The following is a 16,423-nucleotide window of genomic DNA, read 5'->3' on the forward strand; positions in this document are numbered from 1 at the left end:
TAACGAATTCCTTCAATAATCAGGGAGGTAGGAAAGGAGGAAGTTCCATCTTGGGAGAGTTCTATGTTCACTTTCACCTTCCCAAGAAGACAGACTAGTGTTTAGCCTGCTAAGCAAGGTTTAAGAAAATAGAAATGAATCCGTTTGAATAGAACTGGAATTCGGTTGCTAGAGAATTCCTTTCCCTTTTTCTTTTGATTAGATTTTATAGTCACAAATAAATTAGTTCATTCCAGCAGAATTACTAATGGTTTGTTTTCTTGCTCTCTGCTGAGTGAACAAGTTTCAGCAAATTATCTTAATAGTAGCACAATGAATGCAAACATAGTAGCTTCAAAAATCACAGTGCAGAAGTAGAATGGGTTCAGAGTGGTAATAGGAAAGCAAAGGGACAGTCAGTGGGGACTTGCAATGCTCACATGACCAATCCAAACCCTGATTTGACTTGTTTCAAATACCATCCCTTTACAGAGCAATGGAGCATGAGTCAGATGTAATGTTCGAGAGAGTCTTTTATTTCAAAGACTGTAAGGTTGAAGGAATTCATTCATCTGCAAAGGCAAATGTCAAAAGTTGTGCTTCTCACTCCTCACCGGCTGGCCCTGTGGTTAACAATGCACTTGACTGACAGTTTTGCTGCTCAGAACAGGGTGTGAGGTGGGGGGACTGATGCCTTCAGTTTGAAAAGTTGTCAGGCCATATGCTACCTTGTTTATTAGCATGTGTGTGCTATACTCTGGGACCTAATTTCTAATTTCTCTTTTAAAATGGAAAACTCTGGTGCCCTGTAAGTTCCGATTGTGCCTTAAATTTTTTAAAGACCTAATTAATAATAACTGGGGCTCCCGCTTACTGCATGTTCACTTGTAAGTAAAACACTGATCATTTCTCCATACTTAGCACCATCACATTTAATTTTAAAAACAATCTTGGCAAAATTAATCTCAAATTTTCAGATAATGATATGACATTCAAGGAAGCTGATGCACAAGAGGAATTTAATCCAGAATCAATTGCCTGAAATGTCATATTCCAGTCTAAACCGCTTCATTATGTGACCTTAATGTGAGAAATTTATAATGTCGTGGTTCCAAATTTGGTCAGATAAAAAGGCTTTGTCACTCTGGTGCTTTTCATAGGAAATAGATTTTCCAAGGTACATGTACTACAAATAAATATACAATATGAATTTTGTGGCAGGATTTGATTTATGCACATATATTATTTGTATCAAATCCTCCTTGATTCATGTACTCTTGGAGTAATTCTGTGAGCCAATGAAAGCATAATTCAACCTACCTAAGTTCTTCCTATGTTGACAAATATACTCATCACGTTTTGGAGAATGTCACTACATACATAAAATATTTATCATATAAAAATATTGCTAAATAATTAATAAGGTGAATTGCCTTGCAAAATCTCCGTCTCAGCTCTTTTTATCCAAGTAAGATAGCATATTGGTGTTAACATCCATTTGAAACAAATTTTTTTTAAAGGATTAATGCTGTACATACAATGTTATTACTAGCTATTTGGGGAGGTGGGGGGGCTGCACCCACAGCATGCAGAAGATCCCTTGTCCAGGGATCGAACCTGAGTCACAGCAGTGACAATGCTGAATCCTTAACTGGTAAGCCACCAGGGAATCCTGAAACATCTTTTTTATTTATTATTTTTTCTTCTGACCCATACATATTCCTAAAAATATTTATATTTAGGGATTACTCATTTATGAGAAACAATAGATTGTAAAGTCCATTCTGAATGTATTTGACTCATTCCCTGTCAACCATTTTTGAGCGTATTGGGGATGAGCCAACCCAAAGGGTCAGATTGACATGAGATTTTACTCAATATCAAGTTTTACTCCAATCAAGAGGCACAAACAAGGCAGGAAAAGTTTGGGGCCATTGAATACAGCTCCTGAGGACTCTCCTTCTGCACTGATGTGCACTGTCTGCCCCAGATGACAAGAGTTTTCTAAGGCAGGGATGTGGCAGTACACCCAGAAGGGAGCTTTGAGTTAGGAAATACACATCTTTATTTTTCATCCCAAGTATTTCATTTAGGTGACATTCTCTAGGGAGCCCTGCCTTATAAGTCCACCGGTTGTAGGACTCTTTACCCCAGGCAGTCCTAAACCAGGAACACCCTGCTAAGAGCATTCTGTAGATAGGGAATCCTTTTCCACCAATGTCCTTAGACTATGTACTAGGAGGTCACTTGGCGTGTCTATAAGACTAGACTGGACCATTTGCTTTCTTTCTATCTGCTGGATGTTTCTTTTGTGTGTGTGTTTGTTTGTTTGTTTTTGTTTGTCTTTTTGCTATTTCTTGGGCCGCCCCTGCGGCATATGGAGGTTCCCAGGCTAGGGGTCCAATCGGAGCCATAGCCACCGGCCTACGCCAGAGCCACAGCAACGCGGGATCCGAGGCGCGTCTGCAACCTACACCACAGCTCACGGTAATGCCGGATCCTTAACCCACTGATCAAGGGCAGGGACCGAACCCGCAACCTCATGGTTCCTAGTCAGATTCGTTAACCACTGTGCCATGACAGGAACTCCCTGCTGGATGTTTCTTTAGTGTTACTCAGAAGAGAAATGGGTCACTGAACAGGAGCTTTAACTCCTTTCTCTACAGTGGGATACACTGTTGAGTCCATACTTTTTTTTTTTTTTTTTTTTTTTTTGCTATTTTAGGGCTGTACCTGCAGCATATGGAGATTCCCAGGCTAGGGGTCAAATTGGAGCTGTAGATGCTGGCCTACACCACAGCCACAGCAATGCAGGATCCAAGCCGAATCTGCAACCTACACCACAGCTCATGGCAACGCCAGATCCTTAACCCGCTGAGTGAGGCCAGGGATTGAACCCGCATCCTTATGGATCCTAGTCGGGTTTGTTAACTGCTGGGCCATGAAAGGAACTCCCAAGTCTCTACTTTTAAAAATCATTTTGCTTGGAGCACTGATGAAGGTGAGAGCCAAGATGGGCAATTTAATTCCAATGCGATCCAAGCAGCAATGATTCATGGTGAGGAACCAAGACGCCAAAGCAGAAAACCCATATTGGGAGCGAGTTTTACTGATTCCATTTGGAAAGGTTGGGAATGTGGACAAAGCATCAGCTTACACAAATCCAGCACCTTTACTAGAGAAATAATGCAAGATATATGAGAGTGAACAGGTATAGATCCAGGTTATTGTGGGGCCCAAAGCTTATAGAATTTTGGAAGTCATTTTACTTTAATAAGAAGAGGAGAAAAATATTGTACAACTACAAAATGATGAAAATCATTAGTTACATATGCAAATAGGTTGCAAGGACCCCTCTTATAAAAAGAGATCCTGAAGACATAGATCACAGGAACTGCAGTAAATATGCCTGTAGGAGAATATATCTGTGCCAAAAGAATTGCATTCAATAGTTAGGAAGCTCTGGAAAACACATGAATAGAAGAAATATACCTTAAAAGAGTTTTAGGTAGAGGTAAAGCAGACATAAAATTAAAGTAAGTGTAGAGGAAAAAAAAAACTATAAACACTGTCCAGGGCCTACTGCAGACTACTAATTATGAAACACCTTATGATATGTTTGTAGCATTTTAATTGCCACAGTAATACAAAAGTAAATATTATAATCTCTATTTTTAAAATACAGGAATTTAGATATAAAACTATTAGTAATTTGTTCCCAAGTTACACATAACTGATGGCACCAAATTTTAGCTCATGTCCATTCTTACTCCTATTCCCATGTCTGTTCTACAATCCATGTTACATGCTGTTAGTTTTCTAATGATATTGTGTTATAATGATGGGAGAAATAAACATTTTCTCACTTCTTAGCTGCCTGTACACTTCTAAATCTTTTCTTCCTTGATTTGCCAAAAAAACCATGAATTTTAGATCTTATTAAATTATAGTCATAGCAAGTTCTGTTTCTTATTTTTGTCATGCTTTCTGCAAGCCAGATCAATCATTCTAGGGATAGACTGTGAGCTGAGTATACTGTATATCCTTCAATTAGTAGGGATTTAGTTTAGTGACCATTTGTGAAAGAGCAACTGAAACTAAGAAGTGTGACAATGTGGTGTGCAAGGTTTTTCTAAATTTCTAAATTGTAGTCTTAACTTCAAGGTGAATTTAGTGTTTTTTGAATGCAATATTCTTTTACATATTTTCAATTTGTATAATTAAATCAGGGAAAAGATGATGCTATACTTAGCACTTCATTTACTGTGGATTTAGGAAGAGGTGGACCTCCTATGCAGATAGGTAATTGGCATGCCCAAAGACTCTGGCTATGTATATGTTTGTGTGCATATATGTATGTATGTGTGTGTGTGTATACACTATACTTACATTCCTTAGGTATCCTTGTGGATACTATATGTAGTATACACAAAGGATTAAAAGTCAAGAAAGCTTTTTCTCCTAGTACTTCTGACATGAATTGACATTCTTTTCTACTTGACATACCATTACAAAAGAGGATAAAACTAATTGATACTCGACAATACTGATGAGTGTTCAAAACATATCAAGTAATGGGTAGGAAAGTAAACATGTGATGCCTTAAGGAGTACCTGGACAAACATCAAATGAAAATGGATTAATCAGAGTTTCAAGGAGCGAACATATTTTCATATTAAAGAACAGTGTAACAATAGTATATATTCCATATCCAATGACTGTTTTCCAAACAGAGAGTACTTTGCAAAAGAAACGATTCAGAAGAGCAGAAACATAGATGGATCTAGAGATTATCATACTAAGTAAAGTAAATCAGAAGGAGAAAGATAAATATCATATGATATCACTTACATGCAGAGTCTAATAAAAATGATACAAAAGAATTTATTTATAAAACAGAAACAAACTCACAGATTTAAAAACCAATCTTTGGGTTAACACAGGTGAAACTGTTGGGGAAGGAGAATTTGGGAGGATGGGAACAACGTATATACACTATTGCATAAAAAAGAAAATCATGGATTTGCAGAATAGACTTGTGGTTGCCAAGGGGGAGGGGATGGGAGTGGGGTGGTTGGGGAGCTTGGGGTTAATAGATATAAACTATTGCCTTTGGAATGGATTAGCAATGAGATCCTGCTGTGTAGCACTGGGAACTATGTCTAGTCACTTATGATGGAGCATGATAATGTGCGAAAATAGAATGCGTACATGTATGTATAACTGGGTCACCATGCTGTACAGTAAAAAAAAAATTGTATTGGGGAAATAACTATTAAAAAATAATAATAAAAGATAATTAACAAGAACCTACTGTATAGAAGAGGAAAATCTACTCAATAGTTTGTAATAACCTATATGGGAAAAAAGAATGGATATATTTATAACTTACTTTGCTGCAAACCTGAAACTAATACAACATTGTAAGTCAGCCACACTCCAACAAAATGTTTTTAAAAAAAGATAAACTAGAAAAAAAACAGAAATGATTCAGAGTATATACAAGCTTATTGCTTAGTTTTTAATCAACATGAAAAATAAAATTTAGTAAAAGTTCTATGAACTTTATTTTTAACAACAGTATGTAAATGGTGATTTTTTTATAACAGATAAGAGAATGATTGATTTAAAAATCTGTCATCATTTTAACCATTAAAAGATTCCACTATCATGAGAATTTTATGTTGAAATGTCATGAGTTTTCTATGTGCTAACTGCCTGCAAATTCTAGTTGTAAATTAAAAGTATACATTTGGAAATAGGCTTGAAGGAAATCAGATCATAAACTCAGGGTCTCCATTCATTTGTTTTCTTTGCTCCTCTTAAATGAGATTAATTTGAGATGTCTTATTGCAATATTGTAATTTATAATAAGAACTATGTATCTGGTCTTATTTCCTGGCACAGAGCTCCTAAAAGCCTTGGAGTTTTAGAAGAAAACCTAAATGACCTTGGGTATGATGATGACATTTTAAAGACAACACCAAAGTCATGATCCATGATAGAAATAACTGATAAACTGGACTTCATTAAAGGTAAAGCCTTTTACTCTGCAGAAGACAATGTCAAGAGAATGAATGAGAGGACAATCCACAGACTGGGAGATCATTTGTGCCAAAGATACATCTGATAAAGCTCAGTTACCTAAAATATACAAAGAACTCTTCAAACTCCACAATAGGAAAATAAACAACTCAGTTAAAAAAAAAAAGTGGGCCAAAGACTCTAGCAGAGTCTCTTCGCCAAAGACTCTTCACCAGAGAAAATAAATAAATAGCAAATAAGCATAAGGAAATATGCACCACATATTACATCATCAGGGAAATGCAAATTAAAACAATGAGATAGCACTATACAGCTGTTGGAATAGCCAAAATCCAAAACACTGACCACACCAAATGTTGAAGATATGTAGCAACAGGAATGCTCACTCACTGCTGGCATGAATGCCAAATGATACAGCCACTTTGGAAGATAGTTTGATGGTTTCTTAAAGAATTAAACATAATCCTACCATACAGTCTAGTAATCAAACTCCTTAGATATTTACCCAAGGGAGCTGAAAAATTATGTCCACAAAATTACCTACATATGAATACTTATAGCAGCTTTATTCATAATTGCCTAAACTTGGACTCTACCAAGATGTCCTTCAATAAGTGAATGGATAAATAAACTGAGATACGTCCAGACAGTGGTTTATTATTCAGCACTAATAAGAAATAAACTAGCAAACTGAGAAAAGATAGAAGAAACTTAAACTGCATATCACTAAGTGAAATAAGCCAATCTGAAAAGACTACATACTGTATATTTTCTACTGTATGACATTCTGGAAAAAGACAAGCTATGGAGATAGTAAGAAGACAAATGTTGTTATTAGAGGTTAAGCATGGGGAAGGATGAGTAAGCTGAACACAGAGCATTTTTAGGGCAGTGGAACTTCTCTGGATGATACCATAATGATGGATGTATGTATTTTTGTCCCAAACCAGAGAATGTACAATACTAAGAAGGAACCATAATATAAACTATGGACTTCTGGTGATTATGACCTGCCAATGTGTAGATTCATTAATTATAATAAATGTATCACTTTGGTGCAGGATGCTGATAATGGGGTAGTCTATTCATGTATGTGAGCAAGGGATATATATGAAATCTCTGTATCTTCAGATTTTCTGTGAACCTAAATTTGTTGTCAAAATCCATATCTTTGATAAAAAGGTTAATATAATACTATAAATTCTTTATTATGTATACTGTACCACAATATAAATAACTGAAAAAAAAAGGAAAGCGAATTTTTTCTTAAAGTTTTTTTTTTCCTTGAAGTCAGTAGACTTAAGTTTAAATTTAGGAAGCTAAAAATAGAACTACCACACAATCCAGCAATCCCACTCCAGGGCAAAACCATAACTCAAAAAGATACACGCAACCCAATGTTCATTACAGCACTATTTACAATAGCCAAGACATGGAAGCAACCTAAATGTCCACTGACAGAGGAATTGATAAAGAAGATGTGGTACATATATATACAATGGAATATTCCTCAGCCATATAAAAGAATGAAATAATGCCATTTGCAGCTACATGGATGGATCTAGACATTACCACACTAACTGAAATAATTCAGACAGAGAAAGTCAAATTTCATATATGGAGTTCCCAATGTGACACAGTGTGTCAAGAACCCAACTGCTGTGACTTGGGTAGCTATGGAGGTGCAGGTTTGATCTCTAGCCCAGTGCAGTGGGTTAAAGGATCCAGCATTGCCACAGCTATGGTATAGGTCACAGTTGTGGTTTGGATTCCGTCCCTGGCCTGGAAACTTCCATATGCTGCAGGTAAGGCCATTTAAAAAAAAAAAAAAAAAAGGAAGAGAAAGGAGTGAAAAGGGCGGGCGGGGGGTGGGGGGGCAGATGGGAGGGAGAAGGAGGGACATCTGGAGAGCAGGGAAATCAGGTGGGGAAGGAGAGAGGGGAACATTCTGTGAACATGGCAACACATAGGCACGATCTCACGCCATGTGAAATACAGCTATGAAAGGATGACACTAGGAACATGTTTCTTTTCTGCCAAATTCACCCTCACTTTAGGAATCAGAAATATGTTTTGACTGGATCTAGACACTAATATACCTGTTATTTAAGTCACAGGCATTTTAGACATAAAAGAAATGAAAATAATTCTATTTCCTCATCTTTGTTACCTTTTTCTGTGATTTATGATGTTGCCTCATTTTCTGATTTTGTTGTAATGTGATTCTGCATTCCTATTAAGTGAAGAACATTATCTGACAGCTGGAAATAATACCTGAGGTTTTGATCTCATTTCTTTGCCTCATAAAGTGGCATGACTGTCCTATGCTGTCTCATTAGAGTAAAAATGGCCTAAGAGACATATTTACTTTTTCCTGCCTGCCCCTGTGCCACCAAGAGAAACTTAGACCTGGAACCGAGCTTCGAACTTCCCTGTAACCCTGCCCTGCTCCTCTAGATCTGGAGTCTGTGTTCTTGCCTCCCCGTGTGTCCTTTCATTCGTTTCACAGACATCTATGGCAGACACTGGGCACATTGCTAGAAAAACATCTCCCGGGGCAGTGTGGAGTCTGCCAGGTGTATAGGGCTTCGCAATCTGTGTGGCCAGCACTACAGTAGAGAAGTCCTGTGTAAGTCATTATAAGAGCATCTAAGTTAAGAAAGGCTTAACAATTGTGTGTGTGTGCGTGTGCGTGTGCGTGTGTGTGTGTGTGTGTGTGTGTGTGTGTGTGTGTATGATGTGAGAGAGAGAGATGTGAGGGGTGAGGTGGGGGGAGTATTCCAGGTAAACAAGATGACGTGGACAGGTGTCAAAGTAAGAAGGATCACAACAAATATAAAATGACAGGAACTGAGACTGCATGTGTGCGGGAGGAGCACTTCAGAAATGGTTAGATATTGGGGGAGTCTTGGAACATTATAAATAGGAGCACACCTGAGGGAGGCTGCAGCTGTCTTGGAAAACCCTCACAGCCCCCTCATACTGTCACCCCGAGTGTAGAACAGGAAAATAGGAAGAATGGGTCTTTGAAGTGGGCAAGTACGTGACTGAGCCTTGCCTGGCTCATGCGCGGGATGCTGGGAGGCCCTGACACACACTGATTAGGAACAGAAGATCTAAAGGGCAGAAGCCTGGGGTAGTTTGGAAGCAGCACTGGGTGATGAGCCAAGAGCAGAGGAAAACAGATGAGGCCACAGGTTCGGCTGATGGTTGTGAGAACTTCGCTTTGGTGTCAACTGTCCATTTTTACTTATGTGCTGGGTTTACTCATTCTGTTAAACAACCATATCATACCTTCTCTTGCATCAAACCTTGACTATCTTTCCTCTCTCCTCCCAGTCCGTTACCTCATTTCCTATTTCACTAGAAAAGAGAAGCTATCAGAAGGCAACTTCCACATGCCTCTGTGGTAACCCCCAAACACCTGCCTCCATTTACGCCTCCATCATCTCATCCTCCATTATACTTTACTATTTTTCATAAATTTTTTAACTGTAGCTGCTCACTTGTTCATTAGATCCTGTTTACTCTCATCAATTCAAGGTTATTATTTAGTGACGTCTCCTTCTTTCTTTTGCTTTATCATTTTTTTCTCCTCTGTAGAGTTTGACTCCTGTCTGCACGCAAATGTTTTAATATAACTGATCTTCTAATAAAGTTTAACCTCATTCTTTTACAGCTATTTTTCTATTTCCCTGTTATTTCCACAACAAATTTTCTTGAGCATCTGTCCTTGCTGACTCCAATTTCTCTCTTGAACCCACTCCAATCTATTGTCCTCATGACTCCACTGAAACAGCTCTTTTCAAGGCCATCAGTGAACTCTGATTTGCAAAATCAACGTCACCTCTCAAGTTTCATCTTATTCACTTCTCTGTGCCACTTAACATGGTTTTTGCTCCAAGGGGAAGTAATGGATTTCTGTATCTTTTCTTATAAGCGAGGAATCCAGGTGTATAACTTTAAAAGCAACTTACATGCTGGTGACTCTCCCCTGATGTATGCAACCACCTTCTGAAATTCCACTTGCATGTCCATGAGGTATCTCAAACGTACTATGGCAGAAAACAAATTTTTGACTTTCAACCAATCTTTGACCCTTTCAGTATTCCATATGTCAGTAAATGGCATCTATGTTTTACTAGCTGCTTGGTTTAGTTCTCAAAGTCACGTTTGATCCATAAGTTTTTCTCACATTACACTTGTATTCAGACCCTAACTTTATTTTTTTTTAATTTTTAAAGTTCTTCATTTAAAAATTCTTTAAAATATTTTTTTCTTTTTACAGCTGCACCTGTGGCATATGGAAGTTCCCAGGATAAGGGTCAAATTGGAGCTGCAGCTGAGGCCTACACCACAGCCATGGGAACAATGGATCCAAGCCTCATCTGCAATCTATGTTGAAGCAACCCTGGTTCCTTAACCCACTGAGCAAGGCCAGGGATTGAACCTGCATCCTCACAAAGACATCAGGTCCTTAACCCACTGAGCCACAATGGAAACTCCTAAAAGAATTTTTTTTGAAGTATAGTTAATTTACAGTATTAAACCTGACAGTTTATCCTCTTCTCCCCTGCTAAATCATTGGCCTTTCATCTCTTGTCTGGATACTGTAATAGAATCTTAACTGTACTCGCTTTCATCTTTGCTTCCCTACAGCCTGGTCTCCGTACAATTTCTGGAGTATTCTCCTTTAAAATAAAATTGAGGAGTTTTTGTCATGACTCAGCAGGTTACAAACCCGACTAGTATCCAGGAGAATGTAGGTTTGATTCCTGGCCTTGCTCAGTGGGTTAAGGATCAGGCATTGCTGTGAGCTGTGGTGTAGGTCGAAGATATGGCTAGGATCCCACATTGCTGTGGCTGTGGCATTGGCCAGAAGTTGCAGCTCCGACTTGACCCCTAGCTTGGGAACTTCCATATGCCACAGGAACAGCCCTAAAAAGCAAAATAAAATAAAATAAAATAAAATAAAATAAAATAAAATAAAATAAAATAAAATAAAATGAAATGAAATGAAATGAAATGAAATAAAATAAAATAAAATAAGAATTTGTATCATGCGATCTAAGTATCCCAATGAGTTCCCAATCCATTCCAAGTAAAACCCATGGTCCTTAATATAGCACAAAAGAGGCTATTAAGCTGAGCCCACGGCAAATGTCTGGTGTCATTGCCTAAACCTCCCGCATTCTCTCTGCTCTAGCCCACTTTCTGCTCCTTAAATATAAAGTGCAATGCTGTCTATAGCTGAGCTTTTTTTTTTTTCTTTTTTTGTCTTGTCTTTTTGAGGGCTGCACCTGCGGCATATGGAGGTTCCCAGGCTAGGGGTCGAATTGGAGCTGTTACTGCCGGCCTATGCTAGAGCCACAGCAACACCAGATCCAAGACGCGTCTGTGACCTACACCACAGCTCACGGCAATGCCGGATGCTTAACCCACTGAGCGAGGCCAGGATCGAACCCGCAACCTCCTGGTTCCTAGTCAGATGCATTTCTGCTGCGCCATGATGGTAACTCCTACAGCTGAGCTTTTAAACTTGACATGCCCTAAGCCAAGAGTGTTATTTCTCAAATAACCACTTAACAAATCTTCTTCCTCACTTCCTTTAGCTATCAACTGGAATATCACCTTACATAAGAGATCTTGTTTGAACAGTTCTATCAATAGCACCCATCCATGCACACCTAAATCTTTAGTTTTTTCTCTGTAACACACATCAACGCCTGCTATATTATGTATGTTCATAGTAATATGCTTATTAGTTTGTTACTGTCCTTCCTCAATAGCCTATGAGCATTACGAAGGCAGAGAACTTTAGTCTCTGAGTTATCCAAGCACCTAAACAATGCCTGGAATGTAATATGAACTCAATAACTACCATAATTTGTTGGATATAAAACACCAAAGATTATAAGACTCATACCTGACTTTATGTGTTACTGTGGACAAAACGCACCAATTATACTATTATGGGAAGTGTTTGTTTTGTTTTGTTTTTAAGGGCCATATCCATGGCATATGAAGTACCTAGGCCAGGGACTAAATCTGAGCTGCAGCTGTGACCTGCACCACAGCTGCAGCAATGCTGGATCCTTTAACACACTGTTCCAGGCTGGGTATCCAACCCACATCTATGCAGCTACCTGAGCTGCTGCAATTGGATTCTTAACCCACTGTGTCACAGTGGGAACTCCTACAAAGTTTTTTTTGATAATTTCAAAATGTTTGTATGTATTGAAAGACTCAGGCTCACTTGTCATAGATTATTTATACGTTACTCTTATACATGCCTAAAAAGGAAATATAAGTGAAATAAGCTAGCTAAGGAATTTCTAAAACTTTTGTACCTATGGAGTCAAACTCAGAATTATCAAGGCCTCCTCTGTTTTTCTTTTTTCACAAGATATTATTTCATTTGCCATCAGGAGTGTTAATGGTACACATTTCTCCATTTAAAAATATGCTGCTTTTGAATTTAAAATTCTCTTCTAAACCACCAACACCTATTTTATCAGTTTTACGCTGGCTGGTGAATACTTTATCTACCAGAAAATGTTCACAGTTAAGTATTTTTTTTTTAATGGTCCTAGAGGTTTCTTGAGAGAAACACTGCAGAGTTGAAATTAAACTGAAATGAAATTAGACTCAAGAAGTGAAGCACTAACATTACACACAGCTTCAGCTGAAATGATGAAAACACTGACGTCCACTGACAAGGTGGGGTGCACACAGGCAACGGCAACTACCTGAGGCCATTCAGTGTAAGATGTCATAACAGTAACAACATATGTCCTAAGTCCAGTGAAAACATGTGCATCTTTTGAATGAATCATTAATTAATAAATGAATGGTTCAGCTGTTCTGATAAAGCCAGCCTAAAGTCTCCTCTAAGATGGAAATCTCGTTGGTGGAGGTAGAGGCCTGCCACCATCCCAGTCAAACCAGAACTTCCCATCTCTTTCCGTGGGATTTTTACCCTCTTGATTCCAGTAATCATTTCTTGATTTAACGGCTATTACTAAAGTTTAGGAACTTTCTGAAGGAGAATTAAAAAAAAAAAAAAAAAAAAAAAAAAAAAACCCTAAAAAGGAAGACCAAAACTGTCATTGGAATCCCTACAGACCAATTAATGAAAAGCAATTCACACTAAAGCATGTGTGGGTTCAATAAAAATGTATTGAACTTTAAAGTTAATGGAGCAAAAATTAAGATCGGAGCCTCCATTTCTTGATAAGAACAGTTTCCTAAGTCATTTAATTAATGCTTTATCCTAGGGGAAAAAGTTACTCCCAGTGTTCTAGTAGCAAGAGACTTAACCAAATTAGATACACACACACAAAAGACACTAAATTCCTCAAAGGCTTTGTCTTAGCATTATTTCTTTGGAATTAAAGGAAGAATCTATACAGACATATGACTTTTTAACATTACATATATCCCTGATGAAAATTTTTCAAGGAAGAGGCATTTCTCTTTCTCTATATTATGTAACTAGAACTCAATTGAATGTGATAATTTAAATCTTTTTTTAACATTAAAAACCTCATTTATTCTCTGAGATGCTTTCAATCATTTGTCAAATACCACAATGTTTTGGATAAACAGAGATGACTATAATGTAATGCCTGTTCTTAGTGAGTTCACAAGGTACTTGGAGAGATGGATGGACCAATGATTATAATATAAAGTAGGAATGGTAATAAAAGACTTTTAGTGAGTAGGTACTGAAATCACAAAAAAAGTTATAGATTAGGAAAACTGGTTCACTTATGCTGTGTAATTTAAAAAATAATAATAATAATGCTAACTTCAAACCTCAATGGCTTAACACAACAAATGTTTATTTCTCACTCAAGCTATGTCTGATATAAGTATCCTCAAACTAGATTCAGAAACACTGGCTGCTCAATCTTGTGGCTAAGACATCTCAACACTAGACCACTTCAATTGCACAGCAGGTGAAAGGGTTGTAAAATTCTTCAATAGGCATGCTCTGGACTGGATTGTTTACCTCCTCCCGCAACTTGACCCCCACTTTGTATGTTGAAGACTCAAACCGCAATGCATATTTGCAGAGAAGGCCTTTCTGGAGGTAAAGTTAACTAAGTCATAAGAATGGGGTTCTGACCCAATAGGATTAATGTCCTTACACGGAGAGACACTGCAGAATTACTTTCTCTCTCTCCCTTTCCACCATGTGAGGGCACAGTGAGAAGGTGGCTGTCTGCAACCTGTCTGTAAGCCCTCACAAGGAATCAGTCAGCTAGCACCTTCACCTTGGACTTCGCAACCTCCAGAACTGTGAGAAATAAATTTATGTCATTTAAATTACCCATTCTTTGGTGTTTTATTATGAGAACCCAAGTTGACTAATACAAGACATTTAAGTACTTCTGCAGAGAGGCAATGCCTATGAGCTCCTTGTCTAGAATCCTGTCCCACATGGCCCAACTCAACTGCAAAGACAAAGGTAAACTCAGGGGAGTAGTTGGGATGTTCAGTAAGCGTGACTGTCTCTGCAACAATCCTCTCTTCTAGTCAGCCAGTTCCCTCATCTCTCTTCCTTCTACATACTTGATCCCTCCCTAAGGGAGATGAACCAAAAAGCGATCTGTCCAAGCCCTTGATTCTAGCTCCAAATCCAGAATCCATAGCTACATCAGTTCCAGATAGGAATTCTCTTGGTTCCAAAAGAATAGTACAAATTTTTTTTTCTACTTCTATCCACCCCCACTTAAGGAACAATGGTTCAAGAGAAATAGGAAGCCTAGCACTGCAAACACTCCCTTTAAGCAAAGAAGGAACAGGTGAGACAGGGCAGGCAGGACTCTCCCTGGTCCTCACCAGATAACCAGAGGGTCCTGTGTTAAGTGGAGGTTAACAGTGATCTGTGACCCTTATTCTGCTCTTTCGGAGGAACTGGCTTATCTTTTACTCTCCTTGACCCTGTCCTCTCTCAGGAGGATTTTTCCTTTATGATTATCCTTGATGGCCATATCCGAATTGGACATTGGGAAAACGTTTCTGTTGAGGTTTTGCACATTTCTCAGCCCATTTTTTTTTGCCCTGAGAAGTTTATGGAGCGATCTGATTAATAACAAGTCTTAAAAAATCATAAAAATGTTTGGTTTGGGTTTCCTTCCCTCCCATCCCCGCCACAAAAGTTTGTCAAAATACTACTAGGTTGTTTGTATATTTAATTCTGGTTGATCATATCTACCAAGGTAATATCTACCATTTTTGGAGTATTTTTAAAGACATACTTAGATTTGCTATAATATTTTGTTTCCTCTTCCCTAAAACTCTCTCTTTTGATTTAAAGGTTCTACCTTGACTTTATCAAGTTCTTTAGGAGCACCACTTACTCAATTTTTTACCCTAAGTCATCTCTATTAAATTGAAGGATTATACTAGGCACCATACTCCTAAGCTGATTTTTTCCCTTGAACACCTTAATCAGTTGAGAGGTTTTAGTAGCAAATGTGGAAACAATACACTTATTCTACTCTTTTTCTTGAGAATTTTTAAACTTGGTTTTGGGTTTTTTGTTTTTGTCTTTTTAGGGCCATACCCGTGGCATATGGAGGTTCCCAGGCTAGGGGTCCAAGTGAAGCTGTAGTCGCCAGCCTACGCCAGAGCCACAGCAACACAGATTCCAAGCCATGTCTGTGACCTACACCACAGCTCCTGGCAACGCCGGATCCTTAACCCACTGAGTGAGGCCAGGGATCAAACTCACGTCCTCATGAATGCCAATTGTGGTCGCTAACTGCTGAGCCATGATGGGAACTCCGCTTTTGTCATGTGAAAACTTTTTTAACTTTATCCCCTACTCTTTGGAGACTTAACATACTTCTCTTTTCCAATTTTGCAGAGTTTAGAATTTTTCAAATTCCTTTCAATTTTTGCTTGCAAGTTCTCAACGTTTCCCAATGATCCCTTCTTTGAAGTATCTTGCCAGCCAAGAAACATTTTGTTTTCTAACTTCTTCCCCTAGATGTTGCTGGGAAATAGAATTAAAAACAAAATCTTCTCCTAATCTAGAAGTCCTCTCCACAAAAGGAATAAAGAAATAAAACACTTGTTATTTTATACATATTAAACCAAAATGTGATGCACATCACAGGTAATCTGCTGAGAGACTGCAAAGGTAGTCAAAGGCAGAAATAACCCACTATGTACATGTTCTCAAGATAAACAATAACTAGACTCAAATAAAAGGATTTAACACCACCATTTGCCACACAGGGCCCATCCTATTCACCTGGTCACTGGAGTGACCATCTAGCTTCGCCAACTGCTTTATCTAGAAGAAAAACAAACTTCTCACAGCTTTATGAAAGGAGGTCATTTTGCAGTTTGGAGCCAAGCAACACCAAAGTTAGGTTCTTACCCT

General features: G+C 38.2%; 1 protein-coding gene across 5 annotated transcripts in view; it reads right to left on the reverse strand.

The window, feature by feature from the left end:
- The window catches only part of DOK6 (docking protein 6), a 402,546-nt gene that overhangs the window by 160,843 nt on the left and 225,280 nt on the right, over positions 1-16,423 (reverse strand). For 4 of the 5 annotated variants that reach the window (XM_021099323.1, XM_021099326.1, XM_021099324.1 and 1 more), the window contains exon 6: positions 10,002-10,079. The exons of the other annotated variant lie outside the window; for it this stretch is intronic. In XM_021099323.1, the coding sequence (XP_020954982.1) occupies positions 10,002-10,079 (78 nt within the window). The remainder of the gene's footprint in view (positions 1-10,001; positions 10,080-16,423) is intronic. 5 annotated transcript variants of the gene reach the window in all.

Source organism: Sus scrofa, chromosome 1, assembly GCF_000003025.6.
Source record: "Sus scrofa isolate TJ Tabasco breed Duroc chromosome 1, Sscrofa11.1, whole genome shotgun sequence".
NCBI lineage: Eukaryota > Metazoa > Chordata > Mammalia > Artiodactyla > Suidae > Sus > Sus scrofa.